Consider the following 16,839-nt stretch of genomic DNA (forward strand, 5'->3'; position numbering starts at 1 on the left):
AAGATACGAAAAAATGATAAGAGACTATTTTTTTAAAGCATAAAAATCTCTATAAAAAAGGTCTCTTGGTGCACTTTCGTTTCTTCAATAGTTTAGCCGCAAAAAGAGTTTAAATGTATTAGTACCGGACCACTTCATGCATTTGTATCTATCTATACTTGTGTATATCTATGTTCACAAATATAGATATATAAATGCATGGAATGGTCTGGTACTGATACATGAACTCTTATTTAAACATTAAAAAAAAAAAGTTAAAAATTTGAAAGAAAAAAAAATTTGTATCAGTGAGGACTCGACGACGGAGCTTATGCTTCCAAAGTAGTCGCTCACTCCACTTGACTGTTTCCACGATTACCCGTAGTTCATAAGAACTATTATAAAAGCTGCGTTTGAGAATTACCGGTGTAATAATTATCAATCGCCATTCTCGCTAGTAATATTTACTAGCAAGAATCATAATATTTATAATTTATTGTTTTACAATAATTTAATCCTGAAAAAAAAAAAAAAAATTTTTTTTTTAAATAAAAATTTATTTAAAAAAAAAAATTCGAATTTATTTTATATTATTATTATATTTTTATATTTTATATTATTATTATTATTATTATTATTTTTCCCGCTGTATGCTTCGGCTGAGATCGGATTCTCAGAATTTTTCATGTACAGAGAGTCACAGCTGTGTGTGTGACTCCTCTGTGCTTAGTGGGGAGAGTAAATTCTCCTCCGAGCTCGGCTCCTTTCGGCTTCTTCCGCCGCACCCGACACACCAACAGGTCTTCCCAAGTTGTATGTGTCGCCCGCGCGGCAGAAAGTGGGGGGTCGTTTTACCCACGATCTGGCCGCACTGGCACATACTAATGTTTTAGTTTTTACTTTTACAAGCAACAAACCTGACTGGTTGTTGGTAGAATTTGCCTGATGACGTCAAGGCATCGCCCTGAAGAGTAGGGGCCTTGTCTTCTCCTACTCTTTTATTTCACAACTATACAATAGATCCTCCTCCATATAACTTAACTATTATATTATTTTTGATTGTGTATATATTTATATATATTATGAAGACATGTGTGTTTGACATTCGTATGTACAAGCTGTTAAATTCATGCTCCGTTAAAAGCGATATATATATATATATATATATATATATATATATATATATATATATATATATATATATATATATATATATATATATATATATATATATATATACATTATGTTTGAAATCTATTGTAATGAATGACTCAGTCACATACACACATGAGTGACACACTTAATTGTCTATAAAGTTTTAGATTCAAAATTTTTTTTTATTTATAAAAAGTAGGAAAATAATAAAATTTTGTGATCTATGACATTTATTATTGTTTATATGAATTTGAAAAAATCAGTACAGTTTTTTCGTATATAATTTTATAATATGTATATAAATTAGTGTAATATATTAATTTATATAATGTATTAATTATATTTATTGTGTGTATATAATGTGTATTAGAATTCTAAAGTTCATAGCAAATTGATGAAATAAATAAAGTATACTATACGGTATAAATATTTGTGAGTGAGAGAATGATGATTATTTTATTAAATTTATGGATGTAATTTATATTAGAGCACTTCATATGTGTTATTTTATATTAATTTAACTTATTAAAATTTATATAAGTAATTATTACTCAATTGATGTCATTTTCTAAATTATAATAAATTTTGTTAATAACTTTTTCAATTAACATATAAGGTAATGATATATATATACAAACATAACAATAACTATACTATTATTAAAGAGTGGGCTTCCGGACCCTCGCGGTTTTGATTCACCTTGGAAATACGATAGAATCACGGTGGATCCACGGCGGTTACACGGTGGGTTTTTTGTCATTTTATCACCGTGATTCCACGGCGGTAACACGGTGTACTCACCGTGATTCCACGTACACCGCGTAATCACCGTGGATACACTGTGGAATCTCGGTGAATACACCGTGGAATCAGGGTGGGTACACCGTGTTACCATCGTGAAAACACCATGTAACCACCGGTGATAAAATGGCACAAACCCACGATGTAACCACCCTGGATTCACCGTGATTCCACCGTGTTTCCACTCCCAGGGTGTTTCCAGGCTGATTCCAGGCTGATTTAAAACCGTCAGGGGAGCTTTGATTCATTCTTTAATTGATGTCGACAGTATTAATAACAAATCACAAATAATAAACATTTAGAGAGTATCACAGTATTACTTTTTTTTTCTTCAATACTCGGAGAGATGATTTCGAATGAAATTATTTTTAAAGTCGGCAATTTAAAACTTAACATAAAAAAATAACTTTCGATAATTATATAATTTAAATAAAAATAAAATATAAAAGCGATCTATCGGATATATTTTTAAAAATGATTAACGAATAATTATTATTGCAATTTTTTTTTTCAACACACGCTCATGTCTAGATTTTAGTAACAAGTTTAGTAGAAAACGATTTGCGTGGTTTAATTTGTTCCGTTTTTCTTAATCGCGGGAACGTTCCTTTAATTCGCTTATCACGAGTAAAGCCAACTCTTTTTGTTTTAGATGTTGAGTTCTCACCGGTTGATGATGGTGACGATGATGATGATGACGCTGGTGGTAAAGCCACTGATTTAGAGGATTCCCCAATTTCTGGTCGAGTTTTTAATAAATTTTGTAGTACTTTGAGTCGTTTAGTTCCAGTTTTAATTACTGATGTGGTTTGCTCAGCAATTATTTCCATAGTTGTCTTGCCACTGGGATGCTTGTTGATGATTTTCTGAAGATGACTTTTCTCTGGCAGATGACGACGTCCAGCAGATGATTTAAGCATCGTAGCCTTCACACCAAGCCGTGATGATCTGATTTTAAAAATCGTCTGACCATTTTCGACATTATTCATTATTCGACGTTGATTCTTCAGAGACTTACGATTTGTTGTTGCCAATTGACGAGCACTTCGCTTTCCACTTTTAATTCGTTTCACAGTACTGTAGAGTGATGATGTTCGGTGAACAATACGTGATTTCGCTGGGCTGCTTGTTTCATTCTTTTGAGTATTATTTGATGCTTCTTCCGATGGTAAACTACCCATTGTTGTTATAATGTCCTCGAAACATGTTGTGTCCTTCAGTAGACCAATATTGTCATGAATTGATTGATGCTGTACAATAATAATTTTATTAATAATTTAAAAAAAATATCCTGATTAAAAGAAACGATTCGAAACGATTTGTAATGTTAAGCTTCCATAAGAATGGCGATTCAAAAGTATTCAACGTATTCAAAAGCATTAAAAATTATTTAAAATTTTTTTTTTCGAATCGTTTCTTTTAATAAGGGTATTCTGTTCAAAGCCTTTTTACACTTACTATTTATTTTTCATTATATTATTGTAAACAATAGTTACATTAAAGTTAATGACTTACCAAATTATTTTTATTAGCTATTTGTTATTTGCTACTTGATATTTAAATTAAAATATTATTATTTAAATTATATCAAGCATAATTGTGCATTCTATTAACTAGGATAACAATAAGGATTTAAAGCAGGGGCAAATGATAAATTAAAATTATAATGAAAACAAAATTAAAAAAAAAAAAATGAATTTTGTGCCAAAAGACTTTGAATTTTATTAACACAGATAAATATATTTTCAGATATTTTTACATAAATAAATATTATTAAATTAATTGCCTATGAGGTAACTTAACAAGGAAGTCTTTTTGATTTTAAGGTATAACTAATTTTTTTTTATTAAACAAGAATGGTGAAGCAGGTAACATTGAGTTAAATTATGAAAATTTTTGAATAAATTAATGTCAGTCAATTTTTTTTAGCACATCAACGGTTTAAAAAGTTTTTGTGATTATTTTATATAAAATATTTTGTACGTGATAAAATAGACAGTCATAAAAACATAATTAAACAATTCATTTTGTCTCTTTAAAGTCTAAGTAAATATTTTAAATATAATTTTGTTCAATTTAACTGTCAAGTTATGACGAAATATTTTTTAATAATTTAATATATTCATAAATTACATAACAGGGTAATCTATTAATCACAACCCGGATTTTTAAATTATTTACAATTAACAATTCCTTATATTTTACACATTTAATTCGTCATGAGAATTTTTTAGAAGCACTTTTTTAATGAATACATTTGTGAAGTCAATAAAATATATTGTCGTTATTAAATGCATTTGTCTACCGACAACACGTTTAAACAGTATTATATATTATTTATACAAGTATAAATTTGTTATTTTACAAATAATTAAAAAAAAATTATTAAATTCATAAGTGCGTAGTTATTCTACTTATTTGTCGAATGATAAAAAAAATTTTTACTCTACCGAAATAGTCATATATTAAATGAAATGAATATAGAAAATTTTTATGAAAAATAATGTTAAAAAATTACAAATTTTTATTTTATTTATGTGAGATGAAATAAAAAAAAAAGCATAGCAAAGTCAATATTTGACAAGTGTCAAAAATGATGATTATAATATTTAAGACAAAGAACACTGTCTTATTTCAATATTTTCAATATTGATGAGATTCTCAGTGTTTTCATTTACCTTCGATCGTGGTTTGTTGATCGTAGTCGTAAGATTATTAACATAAGTCAACTTTAAATAAGATTTAACTCCTCTTAATGATCGATACTGACTGTTTGACAAACGACTATTAGGATTACTATTTGTTAGGTCGAGTATTGACGGACCTAGTGCTGCTCCAACCTATATAATTAATTTATCAACACATTAATAATCTTAAATATTATTACGTTATAAAAAATTCAAGTATTTAATACTTCTTCGAACACAGTTGGTGTATATTTTGGAGGCACAAACATGTGTCCCGGTGGTTTAAATGCGAGGTCACGTATTCTCGCAGGTATTGTATTAACCAATCGACCAGAATTGTAATTACATTCCAAAGTATAACTACGCACTAAACCTGTCATTTTATAAACAGCAACTCTTCCTGATCCTTCACGAGACATTCCATCTCTTTTATCACTGATAAATTCAAAATTTAGAAATAAAAATTTTAATCTGAGAATAAAATTAAAATACTTATTTCTTTACTTACATAAGATACATATTTTTTTCTGTGAAATTACACGATGTAAAGTGAAAATTAGAATTATTGATGGACATTAATTTTGGTAACAACATGCACATTATTGTGTCATCAGGATCATCAAAGTAATTGCCGTACATAAAGATGCCTTTCTTGGAAGCATGTCCATGAAGATCAACATACAAAAATAAGCCTGAATGTTCTGAACTTCGTGGAGGATTACTGGCAGTGGAGGAATTTTTACTGCTTGCATTTTCAGTCCGTTCTGTTGTTGGTAGTTTATTCTGAGATTCACTAGAAGCTTGTTTATCTATATACCAATATCAGTATAAATTAATAGTTTTTATTGAAAGTAAAATTTATCAGGTGATCTATTGATAAATATTTACGTACCAGATTTTATCAGCCCGATCTCTTTGTCTGGACTTTCACAATCGGTGGCTAGTTGCTCAAGACATTTATTTTTATCCATAGTCATTGCATTAACAATTTCCATTCCCTCCTTATCTAATTCCAATGAAGTCTCTTCAAATGTGTTGGGTTCTATTATTTCTTCATAAAAATTATGATAATACCTTTTGACAAAAAAATAATAAATGTTATGGTATTTATTAAATTTCTGTATATATTGAAATATAATATAATATAATAAAATAAAACCTGATGAGACTTCTTGCGGCAAAAATAGTAGGATGATTTTTGTATGAAGGATTAAGATATACCCTGTTAAGATTGACACCACGTGTATCCATACGATAGTGACCTCGAGCAACACCATCAGGATTAAGCATAGGTATTAATTTGAACACATAAATACGGCGTAATATAATAGCTATTGGATCATCTAAATTAAGTAAAAAATTTAAAAATCCATTGAACACAAAGCTGGACGGTGTTTCACCTGGATGAACTCGTGCACTCACAAACACAGTTCTTTTACCACGAAATTTAAATGATCTTTGTTCATCAGGCTCTGGATATAAGCCCTTTAAATTATTTTCCCTCTCCCCCCAAATATTGTGATAAGAGCTAACGGTTAATACTTCAAGACGACGACCTTCTAATGATTTAATAGCACACTCTCGATGATAATATATTGCATCTGGATTTGACAAATTTTGTTTCGATATTCGTGCGTCAATTTTGTTTAAATAATGTTGAAGATCAGAGTAAGTAAATGGATATGTGAATGCAACATAAATAATGGCTTTAAGATTTTCTGGAGTCCGAATTATAAATGATAATGTAAATTCACTTCCTTTTTGGTCCATCTATAAAAACATTAAATATAAATTTTTGTTAATATTGTTTAATAATAATAAAAACTTACAGTGTAAGTCGGTTTATCCCGTATCCTTTCCCAATGAGGATGGCCTGGAATGACTTTAAAAACTGGACACATTCCTTGGCTAAACATCTTTGACTGTCTATTAAGATTGACCACATTGAGCTTAACCGAAACATTTTGAACAGGTGATTTAATACCAAAATAAAACCATGTTCGATTATTATTCTGAAATTCTGTTCCATGACAGTCATGTTTGGTCCAGACGTTAAATTCATATTCTGGTTGTTGATCATCAGAAATTTTACACGACTTATTTACAACTGTTTCACTAGCATCTGGAATGAAATAATTAATATTATTGTCATGACATAATGAGGTTAATAAAATTTTTTACGGTATAATATTATAAATAAATAATTAAAAATTACCTTGATCTTTAGCATTTTGTGTGTTGACTTGCTCAACTTTAGCTAAGTTTGCTGAATCAAAGTTATTGTAAAATATAAAATCAGCAACTGTAATATCCTGCTCCGTGGTTGCCATGGCCAATATTTGCTTATATTATGTCGTGACTCTCTGTATAAAATATCAATAAAAGGGTATTAATAAGACAACAGAAAAATTGATTAAACAAATATGTTGTGTCAACTTCAAAAGTTTCAGTGCGACATTATTAATAGTATATATGAATATAATAGTAATCAATGTCATAAGTGTCGTAACAAGTATTTTATATATTTTATAATGTCGAAATTAATTAGTAGGATAATTAAGAATAATCTAAGAAACCCCAATTAAATATATAATGATCTAATTTTATTTATTGATAAAAATAAATCAAATGATCCCTATTTAGACAAGCTTGACCTCCAAATTATAATGACACAACAAACCTTCTTATCAATTATCATTGTTGTTATGGAATTATTATTTTACAAATAAAAATTTATATTTTTTTGCACTTTTAAAAATCTCAATTTCATCTTTGTTCCCATCTTTTTTTTTTTTTTTTTTTTTTTTTATTTAACGTTCCGTTATTTTATTTTTTTTATTGACAAGTTACATGTGCACTTTTGTCCTTTTTCTTTAACTTGAAAACACTGGGAAATATTCTTATCACATATATATATACATCCAAAGAATAATGACAACAATATGTGTATCATTTGTATATAATGTGAAAATGTATTAGTATCATGTCGTTTATACCTACAATCGCGTGCATTAATTTGGGTAAGTTTCCATGTTCAGAGTTTTTTCACCACTTGTAAATTTGGCCGTTTTTAAACTCTAAATTTAGAAAACTGTAAATTGTTATATTTTTCATTATCTGAATTTAAAAAATTACCGCCTCTAAGCTAGTAGTAAAATATGACAAAGAAAAAAAAATTCAACGGTAAAAGGGAAGTTCTGAAATAAAGTCACCTGGAAAATACGCAATTTGAAGAGTTGACATAAACAAAATAACGCTACCGGTAAAAAATGAGCCATATACAGCCATGCACGACCACGTATGATTCATTTTTCACGTGAATGCACGCCTCGAACGCTCATCCTGTGAAAAATGAATCATGCGTGGCCGTATATGGTTCATATATGGTCATACGTGGGCATATAATCTTTTTTAATACAGTCATGCATGGCCATATACAGTCATACAATACCATGTATGGCCTTACATGGCCTTGTATGGTTCATATATGGCCATGCATGACTGTATCTAAAAGTTGGTATGTCCATATATGCTCCATGTATGGCCATGTATGATTAATTTTTCACGGGAAGCTATTCTGACTATTCTCAGAATGATGTCCGTGTCTGCGCGCGCGCGCGCGTGTGTGTGTGATAACTTTTTAACTAATAAACCGATTTAAATGGTTCTTGCGGCAATCGAAAGAAATTGTTGGCCATCAAATTTTCTAAAAATTTCAGATCATTTGATCAAGTAGACTCGAAAATATTTCCGAACTACGAAAAACAATAATTTGTTTTTAGTTTTTTATAGATTTTTCAGAAGCAAATTGAACGATCGACTTCAAAATCTAATTAGCTCTATAACTTCATAAAACGCATCGATTGCCGCCTTAACCATCTCGATCAGTTTTTTCGTTCGAGAGTTATCGCGGGAGAAAGAAATGCTATAAAAACGGTTTTTTTTCGATTATCTTTGGAGTGACTCATTCGATCAATTCCAGAATCTAATCAGCTCTAGAACAATAAAACGTGTCGATTGCTGCCTCAACCATCAAAATCGGTTGATTCGTTCGTGAGATATCGTGGGAGAAAGAAATGCTAAAAACGTTTTTTTTTTCGAAAATAATGGCATACAAAAGTATTTTCGAGCTCGAAGAGCTCAAAAATGTATTTACAACGATATTTTCAAGCTCAAGGTCGTCGAAAACAGTGGGAAGTTTTGAGGCTGGCCCACAGGGTCAACCGATAGACCGATTTTTTTTTTAACTTCTCGCTAAGAAAATTGTAAATTTTCAAAAATTCGGAAACTCGGTGATTTTTACCTAGGTAAGGAAACGGTGGATTATATTCAAATTTTGAGAATACATCGATAAAGTACTTATTTATATATATACTAAGTTTCAAATCTTAAAGTTGGAAAATTTGTTTTACATTAGATTCGCTCGAACCTCCTTAACATAGATTCCTTTTTCCCACGTTATAAATTTTTTAATTCATGGTACAATTAAAATTTACCAAACGGCGGGAATGAGTAAAGAAAAGACACCTCATAGTGCAAGTCACGCAAAATAGCTGTCTTAGTGAGTTATTTAAAATAAAAAGTGTTGTATACCAAAAAGTGCGTTGAGAAAGGCTTAGGAGAAATAGAATACTCTAATGCTGGAAATGCCAGAGAGTCGGTCGTACAAAAGAAAACTGCGAGATGGATTACAGGTGCGTGAAATGTGGTGGCACACACATCCCAGGTGAATGTCCACTAAGAGACGAGCAAACAAGAGAGTTCAAATGTGCTGATTGCGATAAGACGGGGCACCCGGCCACTTACAAAAGCTGTCTTTTCATGAAATTTATGAAAGAGCAAAAAAAAGAGCAAACAAAAGCCAGAAATAAGCTAAACGACAAAAAACTTGAACATTAATCGGATAACAGAGCCACAACTCACGTTCGCTAATACTTTATCGCAGGTGAGAGACCACTTCCTTCCAGTAAATCCGGAGGTCCGCAGGTTGACTCAGAATCAGCAGCAATATAGGCAAAATTTAGACTCAAATGCAGAGATAAATCCACCGGTTGCCTCACGACAGCACAACTGGATGAACCAAATTAAAAACGAGCTTCAGTCGCTAACCGCAGTCATACAACAAATGAACACCAGCATATAGAAGATTGAGACCAATTCTCAGAAAATTGACTTCCTATTCGACTACCTAAACCTGAATCATGAATAGTAATAACCAGAGAGCTGATCCAAACCCCGAACCTAGAAGACATGTTGCTCCAAGCGCATTCCTTAAAGTCATGGCTATTAACGTGAATTCTCTGCAACACAACATCAGAAGATTAGAATTATTTAACAGAGTAGAATAATACATTCCAGATATTGTTCTAATATCAGAAACTAAACTAACCAGCAAACATTATATTTTCTCGCAATCTTATAAAATAATACGGACAGATCGACCAAATTCGCAGCAAGGGGGAGGCACTGCGATCTTAATAAAAAATAACATTGGCGCTCAAACTATCAAATATCCAACCTCAGTAAATAATCAACTGCTTGAGTTCACAATAATTTAAATTTTTCTGGATAACCATGATGACAAAAAGAAATTGTTCATCATAAGTTGCTATAGTACCAACTCCAACAGAAAAATTTTCATTTAGGAATTGAATGAGTTATTGCATAAACTAAAAGTTGACGATCCACTAAACTCATTTGTGCTGGCGGGCGATCTAAACGCACGCAGAAGAGACTGGGGGGATACTCACGACAATCAAAGAGGAAAGTATCTAAGAATCTGGGAAGCAGAGACCGCAAAGAAATTTAGCGCCAAAATATACCCAACGGTGGATCCATCATATACACCAGCCCAGACATATTTAGACGTGTGGATCACCAACCTGGGCATTACAGACCTCGCTGGCAACAGCAGAATAAAAACGGACGATTATGACAGTGACCACAGGGCCCTCCTATTCACTGTCATCATCCCCGTCCATCGGTTTCCGTCAGGCAAGTGATGTCATGGATTTACCACCTAACATTCGAGCGACTAAGTGGAGTAAGTTCGAAAAAAGAGCCAACGTGGAACTCTCCAAAAACCTGCCGGATGACAGGAACCTGACGCCGGATGAAGTTTCTGAAAGCATCAGGGAAGTCACGTTGGCGCTAACAACTGCATTGAGAAATACTGCTCTGGTCTCAAAAAAAGTTAACGGTATACTTAAATACCTTAACTCAAAAATAAAAACTCTGCAAAAAGATAAGGCCAAAGTAATTAAGTTGCTTCACGAGACCCAAAGAGCAGTAAGACCAGACAAGCTCGACTTACTCCACAGGCTCAAGTGGTTGCTAAACAAGATCAAAGCAGAACTGAGGGCGGAGCTGAGCAACTCGATTGCGGGATACTGGAGGGCCCAGCTGGGCCAGGTAAATCACAGGGATCCGACGGCCTTCTTTCCCAAAATCAATCGTCTGTTACGAAGTAAAAAGCTGATCGAAATAGCAGACCAACGAATAAACAGAGGGGACCCAGCATGTGCCACAGGAGCGATCGACATGAATAAAGCATGTCCCATTGGGGAAGAGCTACTAATTAATGATCCGATTGATAAACTGAACGTGATAGGCGAATTTTATCAATATATAAACGCACCTCGGTACCTCAACACTGGATCCAGGCTAAAAGAATGCGTTGACAAAGAAGCAACTGACATCAAATCAGTGCTCGCGTCCAAGAAGCTAATGGGCTCTACTGTAACAACTTTCTCAGAAAATAACCGTGCCTCATGTCCAAAAATGGAGAATGAAGCGGCGCACCCATTCACAAATCACGAGCAGCTTACTAGGGTTCTTAAAAAACTACCTAACAAGACCTCCAGTGGCCCAGATGGGATCCCGTCTATAATGTTGAAGCACTTGCCAAAGAGAATCACGACTGCATTGGTCATAATCTTCAATAATGCTATTAATCATTCATTCTTTCCAGACTCATGAAAAGCGGCGAAGGTCTTGCCGATCCTGAAAAAAAAAGTAAAGATCCCAGTAAGCCAATGAGCTATAGACCCATCAGTCTAACATCAAACCTGGGTAAAGTATATGAAATGATTATAAATAACTATATTGTAAAATTCTGCAGTGACAACAACCTGATACATGATCTCCAGTTTGGCTTTCGGGCCAAGCATAGTACTACACACGCTGTCCACAAACTCCTGGATATCATCTGTAAACACCTCAAAAAGAACCAGCGAGTGGCTGCTGTGCTAATAGATATGGAAAAAGCCTTCGATCCGGTCTGGATCAACGGACTGTTATTCAAACTAAAAAGATATGGATTCCCAGGATGGCTTCTCTTGCTAATAACAGACATGATCTCGGGTAGAACATTCTGAATCTGGGATGGAGTCAATCTCTCTACAAATACCTATCAAGTCCTCGAGGGACTGCAGCAAGGTACAGTTAACTCGCCGTTGCTGTTTAATTTATTCAGCATGTTCTGCCGTCATTATTTGGCTTGAATGCTGATCCGGATTTATTTGCAATTGCATATGCCGACGATCTAATTGTTGGCATTGCGGGAAAGAAACCTCATGAACTCAAGGAGCGGCTGGAAGAGATCGTAAAAAAAAATTAATGACTTTTACAAGACGTGGAACTTACGAATAAATCCGGAAAAATGCGAGACCATTGTTTTCAGGCGAAGGTCGAACCACTTGAGTAACAAAGCTAAAGTTCAACTTAAAGACTTCACTATCTCGACACCATCACCAAATACCAATCAATTAATGCTAATCCCACACAAGAATGTCGTCAAGTACCTGGAAGTGCATATAGACTATCTTCTGAGACTCAAATCTCATCCTGACTTGCAGCTCGCTAAAGCCAAAGCCGCGTTCAAAGCGAATAACAGGATATTCTATAATAAACATCTGAGCAGGAAAACAAAAGATCTGCTACCAACTGTTAGTCAGGCCGATCATGACGTATGCTGCACCGATTTGGTGGGATACGAGCGCTGCAGTAATGGAAAGCTATAGAGTCTTTGAGTGTAAATGCTTGAGGGCGTGTATTGGAGCCTACAGGTCAAGTGAGTCCAACTTCAGAAAGTATATCAGCAATGAAAACATCGATAATATAACAGACAACCCAAGAATCGATTGCCATATTATTAGGCTAATACGTGATTACTTCAGCAACATCCCAAACATCGAGAATGAGTCCATCAGAGGGATGGTGGATTATTCTGAGGCCGACCTAGCTGAAGATAATAATCTAGAACTTCTTCCGCCACAAGCGTTCATTCCACTAGATAAGACTGGCTACATCCAGGATGCCAACAATGTTCCAGTGATTTTCCATTGGAAAAGGCACAAAGCACATAAAAAAATTGACTTCGCACACGCTGAGGCAGATATGAGAAGGTTTGACTTAAGCTACTCCACTGCTCTCCCGGTTCGTGACCGTCTGGATCCACACAGACTCAGCGATAAATACTTCTGGCTGACCGAAAAGTCTAAACACCGAAAGGAGCTGAGAAGAAGGCTCAGTAATCAGTAAAAAAATAATTATTTTTTCATATATGTAAATAATTGTAAATAGATTAGGTTTAATTCTTTATTTTTTTTTCTTTTTATTTTATTTTATTTTCTTTTTTTCTTAGTATCATAAGTTACAACAGGAAACCTGGAAATTTAAGTGGTTTTTTCATAAGAAATTATTTTCCACACCTATACAAGTACCTTTCCCCAAAATTGAAATACTTGAAATAGTTTATTTATAATTAAGTAATAACATGTATACAAACAAACAAAAATAATATAAAAAATGATTTGTATTATTGAGATCTTTGCTTGACATCAGCTGCTCCAATCTAGGAGACTAGATGGCAATAAATTACGTTAAATGATAAATAACTCAAAATCGTATGGCTAGTTTTTAAGTTTGTATTTGCGGCTAAATATTCTTATATAGTGTAAGATAAGAAATGTATTTTTTCAAAAGCAAATGAACTTTTTAAAAAAAAAAAAAAAAAGTAGCGTGTTAATCTTTCGAGCGCAAGGTCCACGGTTCAAATCCTGCACACGCCCGGATTTTTTATTTTATTTTTATAGCAATAATTATATATAATATAATATAGTTATACATAATTACATATAATTATATCGGGCCATTTTTTATATATAATTTTTTTTCCAGGATGGGCATGAACAGACATGAACATACCTGATCAGACCTGAACATGCCTGATCAGGCCTGGACAGGCATGGTCATTTTTCATGTCTGATCAGGCCTGAAGACTCATGCCTGCTAATGTCTGATCAGATCTGATCATTTTTTCCCGGGTTATGAATTGTTTTAGTTTTAAAATCCCAAATGCTAATTACTCATTAATTAATTAGTCCTAAATAATGGAGTCACATTCCTAAATATTCCCAAACAATTCCCAATTAATTAGAAATAAATTTATTGTCTGTAAAATATACATTCTAAAGTTGAGGGTATTGATTTCCAACGGTAGAGTTTATTCATAAATGCAATTTGGTGGTGTTTTTTTCTGGTAGCGATTATATCATGGTAAATTTTTTCATTGGTAGATATTTTGAAATGGTAGGATATTTTATTGGAGCGAGAAATTTCTATGAAGGTATGATGCGGCTGACTTCAATTGGGTAGAGTTTTATTTTTAGTATACCTGAAATAATTTTAAAATTACAATACAAAAGAAATTGAATTTTCATAACTAGATATTTGAATTGGGTTTTCAATAAAAAAAACTTCAAATTTAATATAAGTAATTTAATAATCAAGCTGCTATTTAAAATTAAGAAAAACAAATATGAATTTTAATAAACGTACTCAAAATTTACAATTGGTTTTTTTAATTTATAAAAAATGAGTTTTTATAAAGTTGGATGGGATAAAATATTCACGGGATTTATAGGGATCTATAAGAAAATAATAAAATTTACAAAATTTCTATTCAGTTGAGAATGTATGAGGAAATGATTTAGTCACTAACAAATGGAATCTATGAGAAAATAAGAAAATTAGCAAAATTTTCGTTTCAATGAGAACGTATGAAGAAATCATTCCGTCCGTAATGATGGGATTCTATGAGAAAATAATAAAATTGACAAAATTTCTTTTTGGATGAGAATGTATAAGGAAATGATCTTGTCACTTATAATTGGAATCTATGAGAAAATAATAAAATTAGCAAAATTTTTGTTTTAATGAGAATGTATGAGGAAATGCTCCTGTCACTAATAACTAGATCCTATGAGAATATAATAAAATTTATAAACTTCCCGTTTGTATGAGAACGTATTCGAAAATATTTTTATCAGTCACAATAGGATTCTAAAAGAAAATAATAAAATTTACAAAATTTCTGTTTTAATAAGAACACATGAGAAAATGATCCTGTCATTAATAATTGAATTTTATAAGAAAATAATAAAATTCATCATATTTCCGTTTGTATGTTCAATGACTTGTTGTCTCATGTAAGTTACGGTATTTACGCATATAAACATATTAGTCTTGTCAACAAGTGCCTTTTTGACGAAAATCTGTCTAAGACCACCGAAAATTATGATTAAGGTCTGATTTGATTCGAAATGGCATCTATAAAAAAAAATTAAAGTGGAAATTTGGGACTGGCAAAAATTGTAAGTTATTAACAATTTAGTAAAAAAAAAAAAGTGGTTTGGTTTTTTACAAATAGTTCAACAACTATTTGAGATATCCAAAATCTATAAAAAGATCCTTAAAGAGCAGGAAATTAAAAAAAAAAAAGTCCTGTCTCCCCTGTACCAACTGTACCAACAATATTTATAATTTTAATATAGTGGTGAAAATGGGACTGAAAACGGGTAGCAGCGCATGCACGCGCGTTAATAGAATCAATAGCATAATCGAAAAAAATTATTTTAGCCGATTAAATATAAATATTAAGAAATAAAAAAATTTTGGTTCTTTCTAAACACATGGATTAATAATAATCAACCGAAAAAAAATTTTACCTCAATTTTTCAATTAACTATGCTTTTGTTATTTAGTTTATTTTTACTCGTTCAAAGTTTATATAAAAACCCTGATTATTTCTAAACTAAGAATCCAGGATTTTTTTCACTTCGTAGCTCTCGCGGTTTTGATTCACCCTGGAAACACCCCGGAAACACGATGGAATCACGGTGGATCCACGGCAGTTACACGGTGGGTTTTTTGTCATTTTATCACCGTGATTCCACGGTGTATTCACCGTGATTCTACGTACACCGCGTAATCATCGTGGATACACTGTGGAATCTCGGTGAATACACCGTGGAATCAGGGTGGGTACACCGTGTTACCATCGTGAAAACACCATGTAACCACCGTGTATACACGGTGATAAAATGGCACAAACCCACCCTGTAACCACCCTGGATCCACCGTGTTTCCACTTCCAGGGTGTTTCCAGGCTGATTTAAAACCGTCAGGGAGAGCTGTTCTTTAAAGGGTTTAGAAAAAATCGCCGTTGGAAAAATTAAAAAATTTCGATTTTTCACTTTCTTATTTACGATCTAAAGAATTGAAAAATTAAAAATGTAAATAAAGCAATCGAGGAATTTTATTTTTTTGATAATTTTGTTTTTTATTGCCAAAAGCTACTTAACAATAATTTCGAAAAAATTTTTACTTACATCGTTCAAATAATTATTATAAACAAATGCATTGTTAATAAGATTTTAAAAAATTTTTTTTTGGGAATAAGATGCTTGATGAAAATAATGATTTAAAAAAAAAAAATCGTCCCTTAACAAAATTTTTTTATTGCTAAAAAGCGCATTTGCTAATTAACAATTTTTTTTTGTTGCTTAGTATTAATATTAATGAACTATTTTTTTTTTAATCATAATTCATCATGTTTTATAAAAAAATAATTTTTTAATAATTTTTCATTTGTTTATTAAACAAATAATTTGTTGTAAACAAATGAATTTTTACGCTATATTTTTTTAAATACTAAAAAAAATACTAAAAACAACCATATGTTTTTTTTTTATCGGAAAACATTTTAGGAATATTCGAGTCGAATTTTATCTGTTTTTTCTTGTAATTAATCAATTTAATAAAGTTTAAAACTGACATTTTTCAAGATTATGAAAAAAGAAAAGAAACAATTGAGTAACTTTTTTTAAAAAAATGCATAAAATGAATTTAAAACTATTACATAAAATAAAGAGAA

At 32.0% G+C, this 16,839-nt stretch overlaps 1 protein-coding gene across 2 annotated transcripts; it reads right to left on the reverse strand.

The window, feature by feature from the left end:
* Positions 1-1,488: 1,488 nt before the first annotated feature.
* On the reverse strand, positions 1,489-7,566 carry LOC103576400 (cytosolic carboxypeptidase-like protein 5). Of its 2 annotated transcripts, XM_008556600.3 has the most exons (10): positions 7,303-7,564; positions 6,838-6,985; positions 6,452-6,744; positions 5,782-6,392; positions 5,515-5,696; positions 5,131-5,431; positions 4,850-5,057; positions 4,614-4,775; positions 2,954-3,185; positions 2,777-2,883 (listed from the first exon to the last, which is right to left on the reverse strand). In XM_008556600.3, the coding sequence occupies exons 2-10, from the start codon at positions 6,950-6,952 to the stop codon at positions 2,864-2,866; spliced, it is 2,124 nt and encodes a 707-aa protein (XP_008554822.1). In that variant the 5' UTR covers positions 6,953-6,985; positions 7,303-7,564; the 3' UTR covers positions 2,777-2,863. The 2 variants fall into 2 exon arrangements, with proteins under 2 accessions (XP_008554821.1, XP_008554822.1); XM_008556599.2 differs by having other exon boundaries at positions 1,489-3,185; positions 7,303-7,566.
* Positions 7,567-16,839: the final 9,273 nt, after the last annotated feature.

This window comes from Microplitis demolitor, chromosome 8, assembly GCF_026212275.2.
Source record: "Microplitis demolitor isolate Queensland-Clemson2020A chromosome 8, iyMicDemo2.1a, whole genome shotgun sequence".
NCBI classification, from domain to species: Eukaryota; Metazoa; Arthropoda; class Insecta; order Hymenoptera; family Braconidae; genus Microplitis; species Microplitis demolitor.

Coding starts and splice junctions, on each gene's coding strand:
- LOC103576400 (XM_008556599.2), bottom strand. CDS start 6,952: ATGGCAACCACGGAGCAGGATATTACAGTTGCTGATTTTATATTTTAC. Junction 6,745..6,837: donor ACAAAATGCTAAAGATCAAG/GTAATTTTTAAT, acceptor ATTTCATTCCAG/ATGCTAGTGAAACAGTTGTA. Junction 5,697..5,781: donor GCCGCAAGAAGTCTCATCAG/GTTTTATTTTAT, acceptor TTTTGTCAAAAG/GTATTATCATAATTTTTATG.